This window comes from Triturus cristatus, chromosome 11, assembly GCF_964204655.1.
Source record: "Triturus cristatus chromosome 11, aTriCri1.1, whole genome shotgun sequence".
Classification (NCBI taxonomy): Eukaryota; Metazoa; Chordata; class Amphibia; order Caudata; family Salamandridae; genus Triturus; species Triturus cristatus.
Genome location: NC_140594.1, coordinates 1048923376 through 1048950632, shown reverse-complemented (window position 1 = coordinate 1048950632; position 27257 = coordinate 1048923376). Strand labels below are relative to the sequence as shown.

Genomic DNA, 27257 nt, shown 5'->3' with positions numbered 1-27257 from the left:
ATCCATCCATCCTTCATCAATCCACTCTTTCATCCTTCCATCCATACATCCATCCTTCATCCATCCATCCTTCATCCATCCACCCTTTCATCCTTCCTTCCATCCATACATCCATCCTTCATCAATCCATCCACTATAGTGCCAGCCTTTGCCAATATGTTTTAAAACATACCTCATGTTGCATCAAAATCCTCGACGCGTCATCTTGCATCTGTCATAATCCATCATCTTGCACACGTGTTGTCATTGCTAGCGATGTAAAAGTCAATGCGCAGTTGTAGCATGCGTTCTAAAAGCATGCGATGTAAAGCCTCCTGCGATGTTAAAGTCGCGTTGCGATTGGAGCGCGTGAAAAGACTGTCGTTGTAATGGGTGTTTCCCCTAAATTTCACATACATACGTATCTCACTCCACTGTACACTACTACAGTATACACTACTCCACTCTATGGTATTCCAGTATACCCCACTCCACTCTACACACCTCCACTCAGCGCCACTCCGCTATATGCTATTCCACTCTATGCTGCTCCCCTCTACCCATTCCACTGTACCCCACTCCAGTCTCCACTACTCTACTGTACGCCACTCCACTGTATGTTACTCCACTATGTGGGAAATACATAGACAAAATAACATTACGGTCAGTGGTAAAATCTACTAGTAACAATCAGTTACTTGCAGGTCGAGTTACTTGGAATCCTTATAGGGCTACGGTCAGAAAGGGTTCAGGACTAGTCCACAACAGTCAGATCAAATTTACCTAGCCCATGGAGTCCAGGTGCAGAGTTGTTCTGGCTGTCCATGGTGCTTAACCCGAGCCGCAGGTGGTGCTGTTTTACTGCTTACATGGTACTGCAAGAAACAAGATGCAAAAACAGAACAGTTACACAGCTTCGGATGTCGGATGATGGTTGCATGGTGTTCCCTGGAGGTGGAGGGCCAAGCGTGGGGATCGGTTACCGTACTGGTTACTAACAAGCTTTGGCAGTGGTAAGCACAACAAAAAGCTTCTGGAGCTTCACGGGTCTGGGGGTGTAATGTAGCGGCCTGAAACTTCGGGGCAGGTCAGGCTACAACTCCCACACTGCACTGGACCACCTGGATTTGGGCGATCCTTTGGAGGGCTCAAAGGCCAGTGATTCTTTGGATCTAGTGAGTGTTTTTACCTGCAGTTTGCAGGGTACTAGTGCCGCTAGCCCAGGGGAGACCCAGGGTCCTACTGGCTTCCACAAAGGTCCCTCTCTCTGGGATTGCCGAGTTTTGGCCAAGGGCGAGAGTTGTTCACTCAGATCCAAGTTCAGATCTGGTGTCAGGCAGGTCTCTAAAATCCTGGATTTAGGGGAGTTAGGCATGTGGAAGCTAGTAGCCAATGGGCAGTCTCTGCAGCTAATCCACCTCTGAGGTGACCACACGTGGTGTGGGTCACCTTGTCTACTGAGAACCCATTATTTTGGCCCTCCTAAAGATGGCAGAATCCAATTTTATATGTACAGACCAGGCTGCCCACCCTAGACTTGTAGCAAGCCTTTGTGGGGGTGCACACCTACTGCATAGCTAATTTCCCACCGTGCTTGGGGCAAGGGGAGGTCTGTCTCCTCCTCAGGTTAGCAGCTCATATGCATATCAGAGTCATTGCAGCCTTTGAAGCTCACCGCTCTGATGTACCAATTCACTAGCCAGCTGGGGAAGCGGAAGGTGTGACCTCCTTCCTGCCCAGCTCTGTTTCTGACTCCTAGGTGTTATCCCACTGCCTGGCAGGAGTTCAGAATCCTGACTAGGTGGCAGCAGGCCAGGAAAGTGCTGGAAGGGCAACCAGAGAACAGTAATGAAGCGGGCAACCAGGGGGCAGCCTCGAAGGTGTCACATGGGTGCATGCCACATCAACCAGGGCACTTGAATCATGTCAGAGGTGAGGAGGAACGTTGTTTGATACCAAACCTGACATATTTTAGTGGTGCTATAATAGAGCTGCCAATCTCGAGAGTGCCTGTTGGCAGCCCATGTTTTCCTATGGACCACTGACACATATAGCAGTTTCCAATGGGAAACGCCACTATAGGGACATACAGGGTTGCACTTATATGTCCACACCTGTGATATAATGCACCCCGCTTCCTGGGCAGAGTAAGCCTAGCTTAGGGGTGCCTTACATACATTAAAGGCAGTGTAGGGGGCCGTGCCACACCTGGTGAGGGAACAGTTGAGTTTGAACAGTGTTTACTGCTCCAGCAGTCTACAATGGCAGGCCTGCTGTCAATGGTTTGCATGGGTTGCCCATGGTGGCTCAAAACCGTGCTGCAGCCTTAGGATCCCCTTTACCACCAATGCCCTGGGTACCCTGGTACCATATACTAGGGGAACTTATAAGTGGGTAAAGCTTTTGCCAATTTGGGATTATCAAGTCAAACATAGCAGTTTTATGAGAGAGCACAGACAGAATCATAACCATCAGCATTTGGAGCAAAAAGGGGATGACCGCACAAAAAGGGGCACTTTCTACATGAATCCCCAGACGAAAGGTGATGAGTAACTAACCTATCCCCCGGTAGTTCTCATTGTTTAAGTGGAGACGCAATCAGTATTTGCATGCTCAATCCCTGGTAAATTCCTGTCCTGTGTTACACTATAAAATCCATACCCTGTAGGGAAATGGACCACCTCAACAGTATGGGGTTTTCTCCCCTCTTCTCCATCAGGCGTCTGAGAGGCCTGTGGTCGGTTTGAACCTTGAAGTGAGTCCCAAACAAGTAGGGACTCCACTTCTTCAGGGACCAAACCACAGCAAAGGCTTACCTCTCAATTGCATTCCAACCCTGCACTCTAGGGAGGGGTCACCTGCTGATATAGGCAACTGGTTGGTCTGGGCCCTCATCATTGGTTTATGCTAACAATGCCCCAATCCCTTGTTCAGAAGCGTCTGTCTGGACAATGATATCCTTTCAATAGTAAGGTGCTTTCTTTACTAGTTCAGAGCACATAACGTCTTTCAGGGTGTCAAAGGCCTTTGAACATCCTGTGGTACAGATGACTTTTTTAGGCTGCTTTTTTAAGGTAAGTTTAGTGAGTGGGGCCATAATGGTCCCATAATCCTTCACTGCCCTCCTGTAGTTCCACGTATAGGCAAGGAAGAACCCTTACTTGAGTCTGAGTTTTGGGAGATTCCCAGTCCAGAATAATCTGAATCTTGAGTTGTAGATGTCGTATTTAGCCACCACTTATAAGGTGGCCCAACTGCGCTACAGAACCCTTCTCTATCTGGCACTTGCTGGCCTTGAGAGTTAGGCCTGCCTAATGCAGGGCCTGCAACACTTCCTTGAGGTGGACCAGGTGATCCTCCCAGGTGGAGCTATATCGTCTAGATATGCTGCACTGAAGTCATCCAGTCCTGACAGAACTCTATTCACCAACCTCTGGAAGGTAGCAGGTGCATTTTTAACCCAAAAGGCATCACTTTGAACTTGTAGAGACCTTCTGGGTTAAAAAATAATGACCTCTCTTTTGCTACCTGTGTGAGTCCAATCTGCCAGTAACAGGATGTTAAATCAAAGTAATCAAAAATTTGGCTGCAACTAGCTTGTCAATCAATTCATCTGCTCTTGAAATCTTGTGAGCATCAGTTTTGGTAACTGCATTGAGACCGCTGTAAACCACACAGAACCTCATCTCAGGTTTCTCACCTACGGAGTGAGCTTTGGGGACCAGTGCTACTAGGCTACCCCAGGGACTGTCAGAAGGTTTAATGGCCCCAAGCTCTAACATCTTACTATTTTCAGTCTTAATGCAAGCCTTAACTTGATCTGACAACTTCTGAATCACCAGTGTCCACATCATGGGTACACCATGTTGTCTGACCAGGGGTTAAGGGAAAAAGCTCAGGAAACTGGCCTAGGACTTGCCTGCAGTCAGATTGCGGCTTTGCAGTGAGGGTGTCAGGCAAGACAACACCTCAACTGAACCATCCTGGGTATTGTTTGGAAAGTAGGTCAGGGGGTTTGCTTTCCTCCGTCTGACCCCCATTAGTGACCATGAGCATGTCAGTTCTGTCCTGGTGTGGTTTTAGGCAATTTACATGGAAAAGTCTCTGAGGACTCCTTGGTTTGCCCATTTTCACCAAGTAGATGACATCCCCCTTCTTCTACAAGATTGGATAGGGCCCAGTCCACTTGACAAGGAGGGCCCTGTTTGCCATGGGCTCCAACACCCACATGAGCTGACCTGGTTGGTACTGGTTGGACTTTGTTCTGTTTGCCCTTTTGATATGCTCTGCCATACGTGAACGCAGGACCAGTACATAGTCCAATATGTCCGATTTGGGCTCTTTGAGAGGTCTCTCTCATCCTTCTCTTACAAGGCTCAATAAACCCCCTTACAGGATGGCCAAACAAAAGTTTAAATGGGCAGAATTCAACCCCCTTCAGTGGCACGTCTCTGTATGCAAACCGTAGACAAGGTAACAGGCCATCCCATCTCCTTCTGAGATTATCACTGAGACCCATTATCATGCCTTTCAAGGTTTTGTTGATTCTAAACCATTTGTTTGAGGGTGATACAGAGTAGTGAACTTGTAGCTCAAACCACATTCTTCCCACATATCTTTTAGGGTTGCAGACATTAAATTGGTCCCTCTATCAGAGACCACCTCTTTAGGACCTCAAACCCTGGCCAATGAAAATGGGAACCAACCTGTCCCAGGTTTTGCTTTGTCCCAGATGTCCAGCTAGGGGGATTCCATGGGCAAAAGGAAGGATTAACTCTCTGTTCATTTTGGGAATGACCACTCTCCTGGCTGCCCCTGGTTTGGGGTCCCTGGCCTCCGTTACAGAAACCCATCCTCCCAGTAGATCTTGTGTGTTCCACTGACATCTCCTACTTCTTGCCTTGCAGCTTGCTTCCCAAGGCTTTAAAAAGTAGGACACTGTCTTTCCCTGTGACATAGGTCCTTTCTGGAGGGTCCCTTTGCACTTGAGAGTTCTGCCATGTCAGGCCAGACTCCATCAGCCACAGTTCACCAGGGCATCTCCCTCAGGAAAACTCTCTCCCTAGTCCTGTGATATCTTAGAAGGTGCCTCAGCAGACTTCTTTCCCTTTCTCTAGTTTTGGGTCGCTTGTTCAACTGTTTGAGGATCCAAGTTCCTATGACATTCCTGATGTGCTGCCTGTGTAGTAACACACACACACACACTCAGGAAGATCTAGCATTTCTGAATGAGCCTTCCTCTCCACCTCTGTCCATGCAGAAGGCTTAAGACTATTTCCCAACAGACACTCCACTGGGATGGCAGGGGACACAACCACCTTCTTTGGACCAGTAACCTCTCTCCATTCCAAGCTCACCAAGGCCATTGGGTGGAGCTTAGTCTCATTGTCAACATTGGTAACCAAGTGACTGACGCCAGGCAACATTTGGTCTGGGGAAACCAGTCTAGATGCCACCATCATGACATTGGCACCTGTATCTCTCAGAACCTCTACCTCAGTTCATTTAATCTTTGGCCTTTGTCTATACTTCTCCAAGCTTGGAAGCAAGACAGCCAGGGCTTCAATATCCACCCCACCCAAGGAAACTAAAACAGCCTCTGTGTAACCTCTGGCCTTTCCAGAGTACACCTCTATCCCCACTCCTATGTTATCCAATCCCCTGGACTGTCACCAATGGGGGTCTTTTTGGAGCATGCTGCACCTCCTTTCTTATGGCCTGCCTGATGACAGTCTTGACATAACCCAGAAGCCTTATCTAGATCCCAGTTTCTAACCTGGTACCCTTTGCCTTTGGAATGGGAGACGTCTTGGGCCCTCTGTCCTGAGAAGTGTTTTGGGGGCCTTTAGAGAACTCCTTTTTTATCCTGTTTGCTGCTCTCTCTTTCCAATCCTCCCACCGGAATACCAGGATTCTTCAAAAACATGGGAGGATCAGGTATCATTTGCACTGCCATGCTCAATACAGTTTAAATGACAGGAATGGCCTTGGAGGATTGGAAAGAGTCATTCGAGGCATATTTGGTGGCGATATGAGAGGATGCCATTGTGGCAAAAAGGAAACTTACCATGTTGAAACTAGGGGTGGGCGGAATTTGCGAAATTCACTTTCGCAAATTATCGCGAAAATGTTAAAAAATCTCCGCAAACACGCGGAAATATCGCGAAGATGCGGACGTTTTTGTCCCGCCCGTTCGCGGTATTTTCTGCGTGGTCGCGGCTCGCCAACTTACCCATGCGGTTTCTCGCGGGCGCGGCCATCTTGTTTTCACTTGTCTCGCGGTGCATGATAGCGAGAAAAAAGACGTGATCGCGCGACGAATGACGTTACTGCGGGCGCGAACTGTCGCGAGACAGCGCAAATGGCTACCAACAATCCAACATATCGGGAAAACTTGCCGGCGAACGCGGGGATTCAGGTAAGGCGATCGCGCGCACGCGAGAATGTATTATCTTACAGCGCGAGCAAGCAAAAAATTTCCGGTAAAATGCGGATTGTGGAAATTTTGACATTTTGGCGCTCTCCGCGGAACGCGAAAATGTCAAATTATCGCAATTTCCGCGAGCGGAATGGAATTTTAGCCCAGGCCTAGTTGAAACACAGTTTAGTGTTGAGGTAAGGTAAGTCATTAAAACCTCACCTGTACCTTTCAATGAGGAATATGATGTAGGTTATAGGTCTAATCGCTGAAAGGTCATGAGGATGAGTATGTGATGGTTATGAGGGCATTGGAGAATTATGGGAAAAAAATTAAGCATTGTGGTGAAACGCCGCCCATTTTTCTTGTGAGAGCAACAGCTGGGTGAAACCATGGAACAGTATGTGGCTATGCTGTAGGTTTCTTGTAAATTTAGAGACTTGCAAGAAGAAATAATAAGGCACCAATTTATAAATAAGAAGAGTAATCTGAAGATACAAGAGAAATTACTCTAAATGAAAGATCCATCATTAGATGAAACTATATCAATGGCACATCACATTGAGAACCCCTCTTGGTATGTGAAGGAGCTGAAAGATGGTAAGGGCAAAAATAAATCAGAAGAAGAAAATGTTAATGCAGTGCAGAAAGGTGGGTTCAAAGGTAACAGACAAAAGGTAGATAACAGTTATTGAGCATTATATAAAAGTATTTTCATTAAGTTAGACAATTGTAATAACACATCCCTGAGGTTCTAAATGTATTTCTTCTGCTAAAGTTTTGAGCTGTTCTTATGTTTCATTTAGTTTTTCAAAGGGGAAATGTTGTATTCTAAGACTAGGTTGTTCAATGTTGCGAACTGTGTAATATCATTCTAAATGTTACTGTGGGAACGTGGGATTCCAGGACAGGTCAGTTTATTCCTGCCTGCCTGTGGTCAGTTGTATGGACTTTTTCTCTTGAATAAACCCTTGAACCACCTGCTTGTATGGTCCTAAAAGTAACCATCTACAAAATGCAGTGGCCTTCTGTTGATCATGTGTACCTTCACAAGAGGCAGCTTAAGCTGAAAAGGTAAAGTTATCTTTCAGTCTATCATAAAGCTGTAAACAGTAAGCTGACTCAGCATTTGGACAGTCAACACAGAAACACAGAGTCTAATAGAAGGCCTCTCTCCACTTACCTTCGGACTGGAGCAGGAGGTGGAGTGCTGGGACCACACTTTGCCAGAAGAGATCTTCCAAATCTTCCTCCAACTCTTCCAGGTACTGGGGTGTAAGTCAGAAGAAAGGTCCCACATCTCTGAAAAGGCACAGACAGACTACTCTCCTCTCAGAATACTCACATCACACTGACAGCAAGACTTCCATACCCTCTCATACTGATTGACAGGGATGCCAGACAGCTATTGTATCACACTTGATAAATGGGCATTGTGCTCTTCTCAGATATCACCATCCTCCTCGGTGGAGACATTACACTACCAGCTGATATTTCAGCCCTACCAATGTGTCTTGCTATAGACAAGTGTGTGAAGACATGATTCCACCGACTCTTGCATTGTTGCATATGTTGATAAAATATGGCCAGACTGCAGAATTGAGATTAAGGGACTTACCTATGAACATACCATTTATAACATACCATTGACGTATTAACACACAGCTTTACTGTGCCTGCCGTAAGAGACTCATGTACATTCCTTGTTGCAACAAAACCTAAATTTGTGTTTGCTCTCTTTTAGTCAATGTTACATGTGTTTGCATTTCTCATTTAGGTTCACAATAAAATGTTCTATATTTTTAATGCAGGTGGTGGCTGGAAAAAACTATAATATTGAATTTACAATCAAGGAAACTACTTGCTCCAAGAAAGAATCCAAAGAGTTGCATGGAAATTGCAGTCCACATAAAGTAAGTTGTTTGTGCATATATCATGAACTTATTTTGGACATTAAACCTCAGTGTCAATAAGGAAAATGTGTATACTACTTAAAGGGGCAATCGAATGAAAAGTAAAAAGGTTTCTCTTACCGAATCTTCCTTCATCAACAATCAGCAACAATAAGGATTCCACAATATCTGTTTCATGTTTTCTGGGAGGGGTGTAAAACCTACTCATCAGATGGGCTCTTTAAATTAGTCAATGTGAAAGTGTCAAATAACACCTCACATGCTTAACTGTCCTCATGCCCTGGAAATATAACTGTTGTTGTTGACTTTATTTGCAATTCAGTGTAGATTTTCCAAAATTATGTTATTCAAGGACTAAGCAAACAGTGTTCTCTCTCTCTCTCACTCGACCTCTCAGCGATATTTGAAATAGTGGATCTCACTAGCTTCTTTGTGACTCTTTCGGCATTCCATGAAAGCATTTGCTTGGCTCATATTCACTCACTGTGTCCACCTCAAGACACTCCTTGAACTTGCTGATGGCCCTTTTATCTGTCAGTGTCTACCAGAAGTCTACCATGGGCTCTCCATTTCTCTCTCTCTGCACCATAGCTTTTGGCGATATTACTTCTGGCTTTAGATTCTGACACATTCGGGTCCCCCTCTCATTTCCCAGCTTCATCCTGTCCTCCAGTCAAAAATCTCTGAATGTCTCATGTTTAATTTTCACTAGATGTCCTAAATCATCTGAATCCAAGACTTACCAGCCCCAGGTCCCTTTCATCTTCATTATCTTCACCTCTTCAATTTCAGCCTCTTTTTGGAATCCCTCCTCACCTCTACTGTGATGGCCACCAAATTCCTTTAACATCATAGGAATTTGTTATCATCGATAACTTAAGAAGTTCCAGTCCTTCACTGATGTACAACTATTTGACTGTTGCTAGCAAATGATAGTCACCATACAAGATTCTGACTATGGCCTTCAAGGCCATTCTCAATACTTCCACCATCTATCTCTTGCATTTCTGTGCACTGCATCCTTCCATCTATAATCAACTCATAGCCACACTTTCTTGGTTATGGAATAACCACGCACTACATCGAGATTCAAATCATTTGAGCTATTAGAGAAATTCCATTGGGAAGTCCTCCTCACTCTCCCAAAATTGAGAATGGTCACTGCCACAATGCTCATATTGTATGGTGAGCAAAGGTGGTCTCTTCTGGGCAGCTGACCTGAAATGTCTGATTACCGGTTAGATCTTAGATAGACATTTGAAGCCCTGAACTGTGAAAGTTTAGTGGATGAGACGGAGGGTTTAGGACTCCAGCCTCTGTTTGCCCAGAAACCAGTGAATAGCCACTTGACGCGTTTCAGCCTATATGAGGCAGGCAGGAGAGTACTTCACCATTTTGAACTGACCTATAGTTTACTGGACAACCTATGGAAATTCTATTCAAGACGTCAGTATGGCAGAGACAGTTGCATGCGCCAGCGCGACCAAGCAGAAACAGAAGAGACAGCATTCCATAGAATGTGTGTGGAAAAAAAGTAGATTTGGGCACCATTTTTTAATGCCAGACAAATGGCAATCTATTGTGAAAGGTAGAAGTGCATGGTATGTGATTTAAAAAATGGGCTTTGTAAAGTTAAATAGCGTGAAGATTCACATTTGAGAACTTCAAGATGTACATCAGCACAAGGAAGCATCAATGTAGATATCAATGTAGACGCAGTGTGACACTGAACACGGTTGTAAATAAAATTGGGTTTGCCACAGACAGAAAGAACGTGCTTGGAAAATTTGCTGCTTCTGGGTGTGCCTTTTTGTAAAACTTCCTTTCATGTACCTTCATAAAAAATATAACATTTTCTATGTAAGTATGATGTGTGAATATCCCAGCTGGCATGCAGACTTCTATGAAAATGGTGCAGTGTTCTTCTACTCTAACCTTTTTCCATTTTCCATTGGCTTTTTTTATTTGCTGACAGCTTTCTGGTTCCTGCAAGTCATCTGTGTATGTGGATCTCAAACATTCCATAGCCAACATTCAGCAAAACTGCACAATCCATGGTAAGACAGACATCAAGTCAACCGAGTCTCGGTGCGCATGCGCACGTCTCTATAATCACAAGTGGGTCTCAATGACTCCTGACGCTTTTTCCAACATTCTGCCTAAACTGCACTAATTGGGCCTGATTCACAAAAAGCAGACCGAAATTTACTCCAATCTGCTACTATCTATAGAGGGGGAACATTCTGACTTTTTGGGGAATTCACCAAGGTGCCCAACAGCCCTCCTGGAAAGGTTTAATTGTAGCTGTTTTCCTAGTAGTGTTGTGAAATTATTGCATATTTGCGCATGTGAAATCCCCAGCCAGGAGCAACAGCATTTTCTGTTTTATTATTCTCCACAGAAAACTAAGGGACATAGTTACAAGAGGTTATCACTACCAGAACGCCACTTTTTATGACGTTCTGGCAGCAATAACCCCTTTGCCTTCTTTACAAGGCGGTGTGAAGCCACTTAACGACTCCTCATAAATAATGCCCCTATTCACACAGCGCTTAGCGTGAAAGAGGCAGGTAATGGGTGTTGCAGTGGCCGTTCCACTGCAACACCCACTTCTTTTTTATGCTGCCCCCTATTTACAAGGGTGGCATAAATATGGGGCAGCGCCAAAGATAAGACCAGGGAAAACCTGGCCTTAACCATGTGCAACGAGAGTTGCTGCATTCTGCAGTACACATAGAAAGAGCAAATCGCCATTAGTGATTGTTCATGTGAAGGAAGGTGCCCCTACCTGCACATAAACAATCACTCTCTGCAAAGCAGGCACCCTTGCACTATGGTGCAAGGGTGCCTGCGTTGGTCCTAGGCAGCTAGATTTAGTGCCAGCACAGGAGTGCACTGTATTATTTTAATTACTTTAAATTTATTTTAATTGGGGAGAGGATGTAGCCTAACGGTTAGGGCGGTTGACTTCAAATCTGGGGAACCGGGTTCGAGTCTTGGCAACGATGCTCAACATCCTGTGATTCTGGGCAAATCACTTAATCTCCCCGTGCCTAACAAAAATGAACGTTTCCTCATGTAATGCAACTGGTGCTCATGTAAAGCCTTCTGATACCTGATTTCGGGTCAAGTTTGCGCTATATAAAACTTCGAGAAAAGAAAAAGAAAATTAAGGCACATTCATGCGTTTTCAGAATGTCTTACTGTGGCGTTACTAATTGTGGCGTAACACCACGCCCCTACATTCTGTTGTAAATATGCCCCTACATTTCTCCATTTAGAAATACCTCCCTTTACACCCTGGCCTTTTTCTGTGGTATTCCCTCCCTAGTCCCACAGTGGGTAAAGATTTTTGGGTTTTGATGTATGAAGCACTACTCGAAAAACCTGGGTATATAATTTGCACTCCGATCAGTTTGCGAATGGGTTTGCAATTTATGATGTGACCCATCTACTAATAGGTGGCACCACATATAGCACATGGGGGAGTTGGTGGTGGTGGTGGCGGTGGTGGAGGAGGGAGGGTGCAAAATGGCCTGCCTAATGAATATTAATCAGCCAAGTCACAATTTACAAACGTGTGTGAATGGCTGCAAATTTCGGGACAAAGGCCCATGTAGGACAGCAGACCACTAACTTTGCATTTGCTTTCCGAAACAGTAAATATTTTTTTTAAAGCTGCCATTGTCCATTAAAGGTGCTTAAGTTGCTTATATAAAAAGGATTTCCAACTGGTAACACATCTTCTTGCTCCAACCAAGGCTGTGTGACAAGACTCTAAATGGAAAACTGCCCCACTTTTACAAAGGCTACAGCTTCCCCTGTAGCAGATATCGCTCCCTTTGAGGTGTCAGTATCTGATGGATGACTTACGACTGCAATTGTGGTCACAAAGCATTGAAACATTCCATTGCAGCTCCTAAATAGGGGGAGGTGCCTCTTTAACGCCCTCTCCTATTTTGATTTGTAATGGGTCTCAAAACCCCTTCAACAAGTCGAAAACAATTTTCTGACACATAAAAGGTGATTTCTACATTTCAAAACACTATTTTGTGGTGGCAAACACTGCGATTTAGCAGCTGCTGCAAGTAAGAAAATTAAACAAATAGTACCTATTCTCACGTGGTCATCTCTTGAAATCCCTCCATCCGGCCCCATCGCCCCATCGCTCTTACCTGCAGCAGCCGCGGCTGCAAATTTAGTGCATAGCAGGTTTTTGCAACCGTAAAATAGTTTCTCCCTGTTTCGTTTGGATCATTCTAGCCTATGTGGGTTGAATGTTCTAACAGGATTATGTCCCTCTCTCTTGTTACAGGCCCTCGCCTGTGGATTAGGCCTTTAACACCTGCATGGTCCATAGCAGTGAGCTATAAACTTACACGATGTTGCAAATTATTAGAATGCTTTCGTGTTTGATGAGAGGAAAAATGTATTTTGTCGGTTGCATTATCCAGAATTTTGTTTTCGTTTTTCAGCTCCTCCCCCTCCATGTCTTGGTTGTCCAAAGCCTCTAGAGACGAACAGCACAAAACTTTTGGAACCTCTGGCCCACTCAGTGAAGAAGTACAACTCAGAGAGCAACGACCCCGTCCTCTATAAGGTGGACCACATCCTAGAAGCCACAGCACAGGTGTGTATTATTCGAGCAAAAAGGAGTTCTCTGACATATATGAATTTAAGAAAGTACACTTCCTGCTTAGTGCACATTGGAACTGAAAAATCCAAGGGGCAGATTTACGTTTCCTGGCGCATCCCTGCAAATCAGCAGAGATGCGCCAGGAAAGATGCGTGACGCAAGTTTACCCTTGTGCCACCACAGATGCGCCGCATTTACAATGTGGCGCATCATGGCGCAAGGATAAACAGATGCTTGTCGCATCTGCCGGTGTAAGGTTGGCGCAGTGCTGGAGTTGTGTCGCGCACTGTTCCAACCTGGCCTATCCTCAACATGGTGCAAGGTTTTGACGCAGTGGCGACGGAAAAGTGACTGAGTGAAATCTTGTAGATTTCACTCAGGCACTTTTCTGAGGCGTTCCTGCGACGGAACGCCCCCCCCCCGTGCCGGAATGCCCACATGAAACCTGACTCAGGTTGCATGTGTCACAGGACTGTATAACGTGACGCATCTCCCTAGATGCGTCACGTTGTGAATAGGGCGCAAGTTGGCGCATGGTTTACGCCTCAGCTGCATCACAGAAGTGACGCAACAGCGGCGCAAATGTGGTGCACAGGGCTCGTAAATCTGCCCCTATGTGTTTACTCACATAAAATACACTATGGGTCCAATTTCTAAAAAAGAAAAGAAATTGTAAATCTACTTCCTCGGGTTTATATCTATGTGAGGAGCAGGTCTATGGCTTTTGGAAGGCTCAGTGTTTCCAGAAGTACTCCCCAGAAGTTGGCACAGGAGTTATCCCTTGTGTAAAAGGTTAGGCACACCTAAATGTTCTTGGTATACATTTTTTGCTCGGCAAAAGTGCATTTACACGTGTTAACTTTTTAATGTGTTTTTTCCACAGGAAAATATTTTTCCTTCTTTGAGAAACCCCTGCACCCACATCCTAACAAAATGTGTTGGCTTTTCCCTTTCCAATCCCACCCAGGATATGAATTTACTCTCTAACCGTAGCCAGGGCGAGAATGGGCTGTGAAAAACTTTGGGAACGTGCAAAAACTCACACGTGTTGGAGAGTGTTAACCCACTCTGCAAAGGATTCCCACCCCTGCGAGCAGATACAGTCTCAAGAATAAATTGATGTTTGTTAAATTGAAAAAGTACGTCTCAAGTTAGCATTGGAAGTTCACCATCTCAAAAGGAAGTGGTTGTGGATATGCAAATGTGCACTGTGGCATGTAATACAAGCTGTTCCTTTATGGCTTCTGTTTCGACATGGTGCAGCACGATTTGAATCATGGTGATCCCAGGATCCATTCTTGTGTAATAGTGCTGCTAACACGCCTTCAAGCCAAACTATATGTGCTTGGAATTTTAAATTGAATAAAGTGATCAATGCAAGTGCTAATTAATGAACAATGTGTATATTTACTAAGATTTTGCGCCATGTTTGCATCACAAAAGGGATGCAAATCGATGAGAAATCTTTTTTTGCCAGTTTACTTTACAGCTCAAAACTTGTTTTGTGCTGGAAATTCTCGTGAAAGTAACACAAAGCAGCTCATAGCACTGCTTTGTGTCACTTAGTGCAAAGGAGCTTTCCATAGGTGGTGCATGCGCGTTCCTGGGCAACCGCCTATGGTTTTTGATATAAAACTGTTTCTACTAAAAGCAGTAGACAGGGTTTCACTTAAAATATTATTGCCCATTTCATATTGGCGCTATAAAGGAGGAATGCTTTTATTTATTTCTCCTTTCTTTTCCAACTTGGCATGTGTGCTGCACTGTACAGTACACATACAAAGTGGGAACATTTTAAAACTTAGTCTAAGCATAGTATATTGTACTGGAAGGTTATCCCTCTAGTACAACACCTATGCTAGACTTACACAGGCACCCTTGAACTATGGTGCAAAGGTGTGTGCATGGTGCATGGCTCCCTGATTGTACGCCGGCGCTATGGAGAAGGGAGGAGAGTGCCATATCTCTGTAGATGTGACGTTCTGCTCTCTCCTTCTCATGAAGCGCAGCACCACATTTTTGGCGCTGCATGAGAATTTGTTAAATAAACCCCTCAGTCTGTGCTGCTGTTTTGGGCTGACTGATGTCTTAAATAGTTGAAGAGCTGGAGCAGCAGTAATATACCGCATTAAACGGTAGTAAACAGTTGCTTGTAAGGGGTACACAAAGGTATGTGTTGCTTTTTTGGCTCAAAATGTTACAGCACCTGTTGACATATCTAAAGGAAATAACAGCACATAACAATCATAGAGCGACATAACAACATAATAAAACACAGAAGAGCAATAAAACTGTCAAAACAGAACACAACTGAACAACCACAGTACCATACAACAAAGTTATATTGAAATAATTCAGCACAAAAGGACAGTAACAGAAAAAACATAACAAATCACCACAACAACAAAATAACTCATAATAATGTGCACATTCGTGTTACACATTACCACCTCTAGAATCCTGTTTTTATACTATGTTATTAAATGTTTTTGTACCAAGACCAGTCTTAAATTAACATGATTTTTAGTTGGACATTAATTTCAACATACCTGAAGATAGCAGTTCTCTAATTGTCCAGACTCTCAGGGGGAGATTTACTAAGATTTTACGCAGTGTTTGCATCACAAAAGTGACGCACAATGGCACAAAATATGTTTTTTTCCAAATTTACTTTCCAGCGCTAAACACGTTTAGCGCTGGAAATAACGTGAAAATAAAGCAAAGCAGTGCATAGTGCTACTTTGCAGCACTTAGTGTCAAGGGAGCATACCATGGGTGGAGCACGGGCCTTATCATGCAACCACCCAAGGTTTCTGACTCTAAACCCATATTACTAAATAAAGTAGACTGGGTCTAGCGTCAGAAAACTGCGCCCTTTTGAAGTAGGCCCAAGTAAGGGGAGATGCTTTAATTTCTCCTTCTTTTCCCGACTTTTAACGTGCGCTGCACTGTACAGCACACATACAAAGAAGAAAAATGGTTTAAGTCAGCCTTTGCATAGTATTTTGTATTGCAAGGCTAACCTTCTAGTACAAAACCTATATTAGACTCACTGAGACATCCCTGCACCATGGCACAAAGGTGTCTACGTGGCGCACAGCAGCTGATTTCAGCGCTGGTGCTAGGGAAAGGAGAGGAGAGTGCCATATTTCACTAAATTTGGCGCTCTCCTTTTCACATAGTGCAGTTTTTGCGGCTGCTGCACTGCGCTGCGTGAAAAAGTGGTAAATCTGCCCAACAGTGTCTTACATCGCACTCTCGTTAAACAGGTAGTTACAGGTTCATGTTCCACCTAGCCCAGCCTTTCCTATAAAATCATATTTTTTATTTCTTCATACCTTTGACATACTTTAAACTCCTTTTTCAGTAACCTAAGAAAAAAACTCTCTCAGTAATAGTTTTATTATTCATCTTTATTGGTTTTTAGCTTGTGTCTGGGACGAAATATGCTGTGACCTTCACAATCAGACCAACAAATTGCTCAAAGGAGAGCAATGCTGATCTACATGCCGGCTGCCATTTTGATGTTGGCCATGTAAGTAGTCCTGTTTTTTTAAAAATATTTCCGAGTTTTAGATCTGGTGCAGCTAAAGAATGCTTGCTGTGTATACATACACTGAGAATAGGTTTAGATCAACCCTCATCATCCATTGGCTTGTTTAGGGCAGCACGCTTCAGCCACTTGCCTTTACGTTTTCATCCACTCATGGCTTTTCCCCAGTGTTTTGTTTTAGTTTTTGTTTACGGAGCTTTATAAAGCGCGAACTTTACCCGAAGGTATTGGGTATCAGAGCTCTTTACACGAGCACCAGTTGCGTTACATGAGGACACATTCATTTTTGTTAGGCACAGGGAGATTACGTGATTTGCCCAGAATCACAGGATGCTGCCCGTCCTTGCAGAGACTCGAACCGGGTTCCCCAGATTTGAGGTCGACCGCCCTCGCAGTTAGGCCAACTCCTCTCCCCATGATTACATTGCTAAGAAAAGTAGTCCCTCTCTGGGAGGAAGACACAGATATCTTTCTGGGTAGTATGTCTCTCTCAAGTGTCAGTAAGCATTCTGTTATGTAGTGGGTTCAAGGTCCACATGCTAATAAATAAATTGTCAGGGACACCAGTAGTGTACGGGTGCAACTGCCCCAGTCTTGTGCTCCAGAGCGTTTTTATTAAGAGCGTCCTTTGATTGGTGATGCCTGTGATGGATGGGTGTGGGATAGCTAGGTACAGCTCCTGGGTAGGGGCAGGCTCATGATGTGTCCAGCAGAACACTACACGTGCCTAAACATTGGTACATGTCCACCCATTCTGTATGGGTGTCTGGACATATAGGCCCACATGCATCAAAGCAAAAGCCAGTCGCAAACGGGCAGATTCTCAGAATCTGCCCCTTTGCGACTGGGATTTTTACATTTGGGATGCATCATCCCAAAAGCAAAAATCGCAATTTAAGGAATCTCTAAATTGCGATTCCTTAAATTGCTATTGCATTTAAGGAATCCCAAATAGAGATTCCTTAAATGCAATGCATAAAAGTTTAAAAATTAGCGATTTCGCTAATAGGGGGAGCAAATTACCATGAAGTTGAACTTCATGGTAATTTGCAAAAACTTTGAAAAATGCACTAAAGTGCATTTTCCAAAGTTCCATTTTACACACACACATGCCCCTGGGGCATGTGTGTGTGCAAGATGTATTCATATGCAGATTTCAGGGGTGCAACAGGGTGTCTTTTTGACGCCCTGGCACCCTTGAAATAGCATAAGCAATTTGCGATTCTCAAATTGAGATTAGCAAATTGAGAAAGTCTTCCCATTCATTCCTATGGGCCTCTAGGCCCATAGGAATCAATGGGGAGGTATTCCTTAATTGCTACTCGCAATTTGCGAGTAGCAATTAAGAAATGTTTAGAAATCGCTATTTTGTAAGCGATTTCTACATGCATAGCCTTTTGCTATACCTTATTAGCGAATCCTTATTTTTCGCTATCAAGGAATCGCAAATGGCATTGTTGATGCATGTGCCAGTTAGTCATTTCTCTGACGGCCCTTACTCTGTCAAGCTGTTGGAGAGGTTTGGCTATGGCGGTAATGGAGTAGTCATCGCTGTAGCCAAACCTAAGGTCCGCCCACAATAAAATTGGGCAGGGAAATATGTTGGGCATGTGTATACTCTGCCACCATTGTGATGGAGTAAACACATGCCATCAACATATAAATAAGGCCCTTTATCCCCCGATGCCAAAACAAATGTCAATGTTTACTTAGGAATATATCTGGTGCTCATGTAAAGCGCTCCCATACTTTATGGTCAAGTTAATGCTATATAAAACTGCAAAAACAGCACAAATTAAAAAACAAGACAAAGGGAGAATATGGGAAGGGAAGGAGGAGCTCGCTGGTGTTATTCCCTCTTATCAGTACATTCTTAAAATAGAAAATAAAAGCAGAAAACACTTTAAAATGTGCTTTAGAGCTGCCATAATGATACATGCCTGATAACTATACCGCCGGGCCTTTGCAGACTCTGAAAACATGGACAAATGTAAGTATTTTTTCTTTTGGAAAGGTGGCAACCCATAGAAGACATTGTCGTCAATGCGAGGGCATTCTGAATTTCCAATTACCCCTTTTATACCCTCTCTCTCCGGTCTCAATAGAATGAAAAGTGTCTGTGATGGACCTAATAGAGTTATTAGATTTTTCCCAAAAGGAACCTGCAAACAAAATAAATACAGGCTTTTTTCTGAGCACTTGTCTCAGTAGGAAACTTAAAGAGGGTGCAATATGCCGGCCTCTGCATTGATTACCCCACCGCGCCACCAGCACTCTTACAGTTGTTGGAAGTATACACTTGACAACCAGTGGCAGCTACTCCGCAATGGCGGAGGAGCATCGCCTCACTGCCTGGCTCAGAGTCAGTAAATGTAAATTAAAACAATGTTCTTGCATTGTTTTAATTTATATTTGCCGGCTCTTAGCCAGCGGTGTTGGTAGGGGCGGGGCCGAGGCTAAGGAGGGGGGAGGAGGAGTGCTACGTGCACTTCCATTCCCTAAGTGCGCATATGTGTTTTGACCCTGCCTTTAAATTATGTTCTATGGAACTCTCAACATTCTAATGTTTTAATATAGCCTTGTAGCTTTCCAGGGCAGGCTAAACTGGTCATTAGAGACCTGCTCCAGGGTTATATGCCTGGGTTGAAGATGAAGACCTACAACAAGGGAAAGGGCCTTCAATAGATGGTATAAGTCATTGAGAACATTCCATCTCAGGGGTGCGAAATATCTCCTGAAAGTCACAGGGGGTTTACAACCTCTCATGCCTCTGAGGTTTGGGGGCCTTTCACAGCTCTTGGTGTGTATTTGGACCTAATTTCACAGTAAGAGGTGGGAAAGTGGGCAGCATCAGACTCCTTTTCCTTGGGCTCTACCAAACTGTTTATCTTCGATTGGCAGAGACAAGGGATACGCAAGCTGAGTAGAATTATCCCTCACACCTTCTGAAGCTCCAGGAACACTGAGAGCAACAGAAAAAGGAAGGAGGCGGGGTGGTTTGTCGTTCTGCGCGTGGCAAATTTTAAAATCCTTCCACCTGAATGGCTGCATTTTTTCTTCTGAAGTGTACCCTGCCTCTATGGTGGCCTGTTGGCACTTACGTAATTTCCCAAGACAGACCCTTAGAGCTGGTGTCCATCTTTGTTAATGACATAATCAATGTCACCAAGGTGCTGGGTGTTGTCTCCAATATGTGGAGGGCATTTTCTGACCAGAACCTCTACATTACATACAAGAACGTATTTAATACTGTGAAGTAGACAGGGAATGTAATGAAATTACAAGTAACTAGTTACTGTAACATGTTACTTAACCACAGTACTTTATCGCCTATGATATAACACTAGCCAGCTTTTCTAATTATATAATCATATTTTAACAGGCGTCTACCATGGCGAAATTAACTCAGGGACATTTGATAACTGTAAAGTAACAAAGAATAGTGTATTAATTTGTTGATGTTAAATCCAATCAAAAAGGCACACCATGATAGCTCTTTTTGACTAGACAGTGGTTCAGACTCCATGTATTCAATTAGTCCTTTGACACAGCCAACTGTGATATATTTTCCAGTTGACTTCTAGCAGGTGGTTGCTAAGGGATTGTGTGGTGATTTAGACACTGCAATGCATACTAATGCTAAAAAGCCTTAGGCCACCAACTTGATCCAGTATAAACCATTTGTCAATCATCAGAGGGAATGTTCCTCAGGGCGGCGGATCATAAGTATGAAAAACAACCCTGTTTTCAATGTACTATCACCACCACCCCATCTTGTACCATTGCATGCACCACATAATTATTGCATCTCATCTATGTAAATACGAATTGACATCAATTCTTAAAAGTTACCATGGGGTACCTGCTGGGGCCTGTGTGAACCAAAATAAAAAAGCAAATCTGTTTGTTTTTAACAGGACTTCAAACGCTGCCAGGCAGAAATTGTTGTTGTACCTTGGCTTAAAAAAGTGGATCCTCTTAAAGTCAACTGCTCAGAGACTATTGTTCAGGTATAGTATAAACCTTCTCTTGCAAATGTTTAGCATCCACCCTGAAATAATAATGTACTCAGGACATTTTGTGAAGAATCAAAACTTTGCTCCCCAGAGAAGATGATGTGTGAGTGACCGGTGCATGCTGTGGGACGGATGTTGAACTCTGGTTCTTTTACTTTATCAGTTTTTAATGACATTGTGCCAACAAAAATTTATTTTTGATAATCTATTGATTCTTCAGCAATCTATCAAGTTGGAGAACAAATAACAAAAGACCAAACCTCTCATCTACTAAAAGATCATTGCATATCCTTGGGACATGTTATGTTATTGGGTCTGAAACATTGAAAACTATCAAACTCGCTTGTTTTACTTCCCAGCCAATAAAACAACCCTCATAGTGTATGGATGTGGGAGGAGGGTGAAACCACTAGCTGGTGTAAATGTAGTATTGTATGCTTACATTTCCAGATCTAAAGCCAGCATTTGTGCATTTGGTATGGGTGATTGGTGTAGCACACTTGTGTGTCAGACCCAGCATTTAACTTGCACTGGGAAAATGCCAAGAGTAATGAAAGTGACATCACGCGCCCTTTGACCTTAGTGGCATCACTGGTGGTGACATCATATGACCTTTGACCTTGCACTCTCCCAGGAGGTCGTATCACATGACCGTAACTCTGATGACATCACAATAAGTGACATTGCTGATGTTCTATAATAACTGCATACATAATATAACAACACAACACAGACACATGACTATTTTAGATACCATCTATGTTAGGGCACTGACATGATCTATGAAAGTTCTGGGACATAATACTAGCCCTGACTTGTGCCAAATGACTTAAGCAAGTGAGCCAGTTCTCTTCTAAGAGGGTTCAAGAGTCCTGCCACAGAGAAAAGTTTGAAAAATATGGGGTCAAGTAGTGCATTTTAAAGCACAACTTTCACCTAAATTTGTTAAAAAGCTACAGGTTTTGAAAGGACGTGAAACCTAACACACCCCAGGAGCTGACCGCATTTTTTCAAAATATGCTATGGGAACCACCATATGCCAAAAGAAGACCTCCATTGTGCCAGGGCTAGCATTTTGTTAGGAGTGCCCTTAGTTCAAAAATTACATACAGTGTTCCGGAGCCAGAAATTTGCCATTAATACTACCAGTAAACTTACATTGAAAGTTACCATAGTGTGACAGGGCAAGCATTTTGACATTTCCTCCTTTAATATGCCACTGTTAACCTCCCTCATGACAATAATTACCTCCAATGTGCTAGTGCCAGCATTTTTCCATGGGTTCCTCTATGCCAAAACGTTCCTCAAATATGCCAGTGTCAGTGTTTTACCATTATCCAGAGAACTGCTTCCAGTACCAATTACCTCCAGTATGCCACTGCCAGTGTGTTATCTTTATGCCAAGAATCACCTCCAGTGTGCCAGTGTTTTTATCACAGATGCCTGTCATGCTAAAGCCACTACTTTGCCATGCTGGCTCCTTACAACAAGAATTACCTTCAATATGCTAGGGCAAGTAACAGGCACACGAGTCTAATACCACATTCTCACTCATGTTCACTTACATTCACACACTCAACACTCATTCTCACTCACACTCAGCTATTCATTCTCACTAACATGAACTCACACACTCTCTTGCACTCACTCCATAATTCTCACTCATTGCCACATATCATGCTGACTTTCATATACCCTCATTCACTCAAATTCACTCTTACTCTGACTCAATCATACTTTTTCACTCACACTCATTGAACTCACTCTAACATTTTTCTCACTCATTCACTGTTACTCTCACTCATTGTCAATCACAGTGATTCTCATGCTGCCTCACACTCATTCATTCTTACTCACTCACTTGCAGTCACTCTTACTCTCACTCAGTTTTATGAACACTGATTCACTCATACTGACACTCAATCTCACACATTATCACTCATTAACTGTCACTGAGTCTCACTCACTTTCAATCACACATACATTCTTAAACATACATACACAGACATACACACACTTTCTTACATAAACACACTCTCACCTACAAGCATGCACACAACAGACATTTAAAACCATTTTTTACTTACCTCAGCTGAAAGGAAAGGTACCATTCCAACTAATTGTTCTCAAATTTCCTATTACACTGTTAGTGAATAATATAATATATGATATTCCTAGTGCAATACAAAATTTGGCAGTAAACAAGGAGAGTGGAGCCCCAAATGACATCCTTGATGTCAAGCTTCCCCTGAGTTCCTCACCTCACACTGATTTTGTAAACTCTGAGGCAGTCTCAAGGGTCTCAAAGGGAAAGCCAGGGGTCACAGCTGTGCCCCATAATGACCCCTAAGTGACAGTGAGCAAAGAAATTAAATAAGCTCTGGGATATTTTTTTATATTTTTCATATTTCTTTCAAAGATGAAAGGCTTGACCTTAAATCTGTCTTCCTAAGACTATATCACCAACTATCTCGATTTTTTTCCTTGTTTGCACTCGCAACATTCACTTCCTCTACATAACATACAAAGAAATGAATTAGCAAAAACATTGTAATGATAATGACCCATTGAATATGGCCACTGGTATTTAGCAAAATGCCAACAGAACTAACACGAAATGTAATCCACCCTTGGAATGTAAGCATAATGATGTTACAGGAGGTATCGATGTACTTCTCAGACATACACATTACTTTAATTAATAAATAAATGCAAAAAAAGGAATCTCACTGATAATTTCTAAGAATGTGTACAGCAAATTCACTCTTTTTGAAAAGTGGCAAGATCTGTAGTAGTTCTATGTGTAGTTAACCTATCAATTCTAGGTTTAAAACCTATTAGAATATTGGTTTATTGGGCACTCCATTGAAGACAATTAAGTGGATAAGGGGTAATGTACACATTGCTTACCACTAATTTTAATTACCCAGAATCATAGTTCTCTTCATCCCAGTCATTATACATTGAGGTGTTTTCGACTTCCCACAGAACAACACATATGTTAAACTAATTGTGAAGGTACTCGTATTCCCTTAGTCTCATTTCCATATCTCTGATCCCCTTCTAAGAGCCACCCCTCCCTTCCCATCCTTCTGTTAGTATCAAGTAATTTAATATTTGGAAGTGCCAAATCCAGGGAGGGATGAAGGGTAGCCGGTCTGGAATGAGGAGCACTATAATTCATGGTATTGAAGATTACTGGTAAGTAATTATTCATTGCCCATCATCAGTCCTCCTTTTTCCAGACTTTAGACATTGAGGATATAACTCTGAATCAACAAATAAGTGATGCTGAACAAAGATTTTTTTTAAAAACAAAAAAGAACAATTCAATGCATTGCTGAATCAAAGACTACTGAAGCAAAATGTTTCTAATCAGAATGATTCGAGTCAAGTCTATAATGTTTGATAAAAGTAAGGAGGTTCAACCAAGTGGCAGCCCTACACATTACCAGCAGGGATGTACCCCCATATTCTCCCCATGGAGCTAAAACCAATCTGGTGGAATGGCCCTGTACACCCATCAGGTCTTTTACATTCACTGATCTGTAACCCTGTTTTACGGCCTATTTTGCGCATCTACTAACAGTAGGAGTTGAGAGCTTTTTGCCTTTATTGGCTGCTCCATAAGTTTCCATAAGGTTCGACCACTTCATATTACCTTAGTCCCATTTCCATTTCTATGATCTCCCTAAAGAAAACTCCCCTTCCCCTCACATCCTCCTGTCAATATCAAGCACTGCATTATTTGGAGGTGCCAAATCTAGGGAGAGAGGAAGGGTAGTTAGACTGTGAAAAGAGGAGGAATGTGGATCTAGGTTATGAAGATTACCGGTAACTAATTATTCATTACTCATCATACGTTCCTCTCATCCCAGTCCTTACACATTGGGGATATAACAAGAAAAAAAACTTTTCAGCGACAAACAGGTGATGCTGAACAAAGAAATGTATTTTTTTTAAACAATTCAATGCATTTCTGAATCTAGGGCTACTGATTCAAAAATGTACTCAGAGTGACTCAAGTCGGATATACAATGTTTGACAAAAGTGACCAGGGATGGGTCCAGCAGGGTTTTGCATTCGCTGATCCATAGCCATGTATCAGTGCCCGTTTTACCAATCTACTAAGAGTAGGATGTGAGACCTTTTTGCCTTTATTGGCCGCTCCATAAGTAACGGATGAATGTGAAAGACTCAGTGTAAGTCAATAGAGCTCTTTAAACACCTAAAGTAGATCGGGAACTATCCAGAGAATCAAACACTGATAAAACAATCTTGTGAGATAGGTGAAATCTATTGGAAATTTATGGCACAAACTTTGGATCTGGTCTTATCACAACCTTGTCTAGAAAGACCTGGTAATGAGGGTGAGAAATACAGACCCTACTTATCCCAAACTTTGGCTGACAACCATGACAATTTTGACATCTGTCCCATTTCGAATGGGACCTCCTGTAATCTCTTCAGAACTCCAGAGAAATCCCAAGAAGAAATTAGAGTAGGGACTGCCAGTTTCCTGAGTCTAAAACTCTTCAGAAAATGGGCAACAAGAGGAACTATGTTAGTTGTGCCTTCTTCTGAACCTCTGAAAGTTCTTATTACTGCCAACTGAGAGGATAATGTAGCTGTGGCCAACCCCATCAAAATGCCATCTCTCAAAAACGCTACAATTTTAAAAGGATTAACAGAACATGGTTTAGATCCTTTCCCTGAACACCACTTTGTAAAAGCTCTTTAATGTTGACTATATGATCGTAACGTAGAGGATTTTCTTGTTGCTTGAATATCACATGCAACTTGTTTCAAACAACCTAACCCTTTAATCCAATCCAGATTCAGAGGAAGGTGGACCGGGTCCTCTTTCACCATCTGAATCAAGTGATGAAACCAAGGCCTCCTTGACCACAAGCATCACCTCTTCTCCAAATCTTCTGAAGCACCTTCAGGAGGAATGGAAAGTGGGGAAATGCATATAGCATCTCACTCGGCCAGGTAATCACCCATGTGTCCAGTGCAGAGGTGCATGGACACACTACTTCATGCAGAAGTGGGAAAGCATCACATTGTGAGGGGATGCAAAGAGGTTTCATGTCTGAACTCCAAAACGAGAGCCAATCTGATAAAAATGGAAAGGAGAGAGGTGCAATGTCACAGAGGATGGAAATCTGTGGCTGAGTGCCCCTACGGCAACCAGGATCTCTGCCCAGGAAAAAATCATTTCTGGGACCATGTTGAGCTTGCAGCTCTATGTTGCCCCCTGGTGATTGAGGTAGTGTCTCACCACCTATTTCTCCATCCTCTTTATGAGATCCACCCCTTCTAATTGAAAGTGGACTGCTTTGATTCCCTTCCATGGTGCAGCAAGCTCCCTCCAGTTGAATGATTGCCATTTCTCCTTCCTGGACCACTGTCTATTCTTCTTCTGTTGCTGGTAGACTGCTCCCAAATCCCAAAGACTGGCATCCGTCAATATCTGAGGAGGAGGAAGATTAAAAGAGATGCCCTTTATTAACTTCTCCTCCAGCAACCACCAGTAGACATCTCTGGACACCTGAGAGATCACTGGAATCAAGGTATCACAATCCGGAGATACTGGCTCTCAGTAGCTCAGGAGATGATTTGACAAAGGTTTAAGATGAAAACAAGCCCACAGTACAACCACCATATTGGCTAACATGATCCCCTGGACTAGCAACCAAGTTCTGGCTGTTGCTTAATCCTGAGACAGTAGATGAGACAAATTGGATTGGAGAGTTGTGACCTTGCACAGCAGAAGATACACCTGGCTCTCATAAGTATTGATTTTAGCCACTATGAAAGTCACTTCCTGGCCAGTTTAGATCTCGACTTCATGTGATTTACAAGGAGGCCCATACTCCGGAAGGTAGAACAGACTATTTTGATATTTTTCTGTGCCTTAAAAAGGGAGGTAGCACATAAAAATAAGTTGTGAAGATAGGGAGAAATAGGTACTCCTTTCAATTGTAAGCCCTACATAACAGGAGCCAGTACCTTTGCAAATATTCTCGGAGTAGTCACCTAACCACATGGGAGAGCCTGAAACTGGTAATGTTCATCTTGGACAGCAAACCAATGAAAGGACTGGTTCTTTTGGTGAATTGGCACATGAAAGTAGGTGACCTGAAGATTCAGGGTCATAAAGAAATCTCCTTCTGAAAGTAAAGGAATGTTGGTTTGTAGAGTTACCATTCTGAAAGTATCTATGACAAGGAACTTTTTCAAGGCCTTTGGGTTCAGTAATGGATAAAAAGCTCTATCCTGCTTGAGCACCAAGAAAAGCATTGAGTAAGAATGATTTAATTGATCAGGAGGTACTAAACCACAGCACCTTTGATAAGAAGTTTTTTTGCTCTCTGTAGCATGAAGGTTCTCTTCAACTTGTATTTTGGTAAAGCAGTATTTCTGAACCATGGAGTTGAAGGAGTGTTCTTGATTGGAATTTGATATCTATTTTTTATGATGCGTAACAACCCAACATTCTTAACCTTTGCTGACCACTGTCGAAATAGTCACTATTGTTTTTGTGACTGAGAGGACTGCATCTGATTTTCCAACAAACGCAGCCCCCCAAGCCACAGCCCCAGCACGAAAGGTACATTTGCTTTCTTCCTCATTCCGAAGGACTTTTTCTGCCAGAATGACTTTTTCTTCCCATGATTTAGTTCCTCACAAATAATTTAGTTCCCATGAAGGGCAACATCTGGACCAGTGTTATTTG

The 27257-nt window shown here is 43.0% G+C and overlaps 1 protein-coding gene across 3 annotated transcripts in view; it reads left to right on the top strand.

Moving 5' to 3' along the window:
* LOC146785927 (uncharacterized) overlaps positions 1-27257 on the top strand; it is a 671075-nt gene that overhangs the window by 161667 nt on the left and 482151 nt on the right. For 2 of the 3 annotated variants that reach the window (XM_085635328.1, XM_085635327.1), the window contains exons 14-18: positions 8209-8310; positions 10286-10367; positions 12786-12940; positions 16374-16481; positions 20417-20509. The exons of the other annotated variant lie outside the window; for it this stretch is intronic. In XM_085635328.1, the coding sequence (XP_085491454.1) occupies positions 8209-8310; positions 10286-10367; positions 12786-12940; positions 16374-16481; positions 20417-20509 (540 nt within the window). The remainder of the gene's footprint in view (positions 1-8208; positions 8311-10285; positions 10368-12785; positions 12941-16373; positions 16482-20416; positions 20510-27257) is intronic. 3 annotated transcript variants of the gene reach the window in all.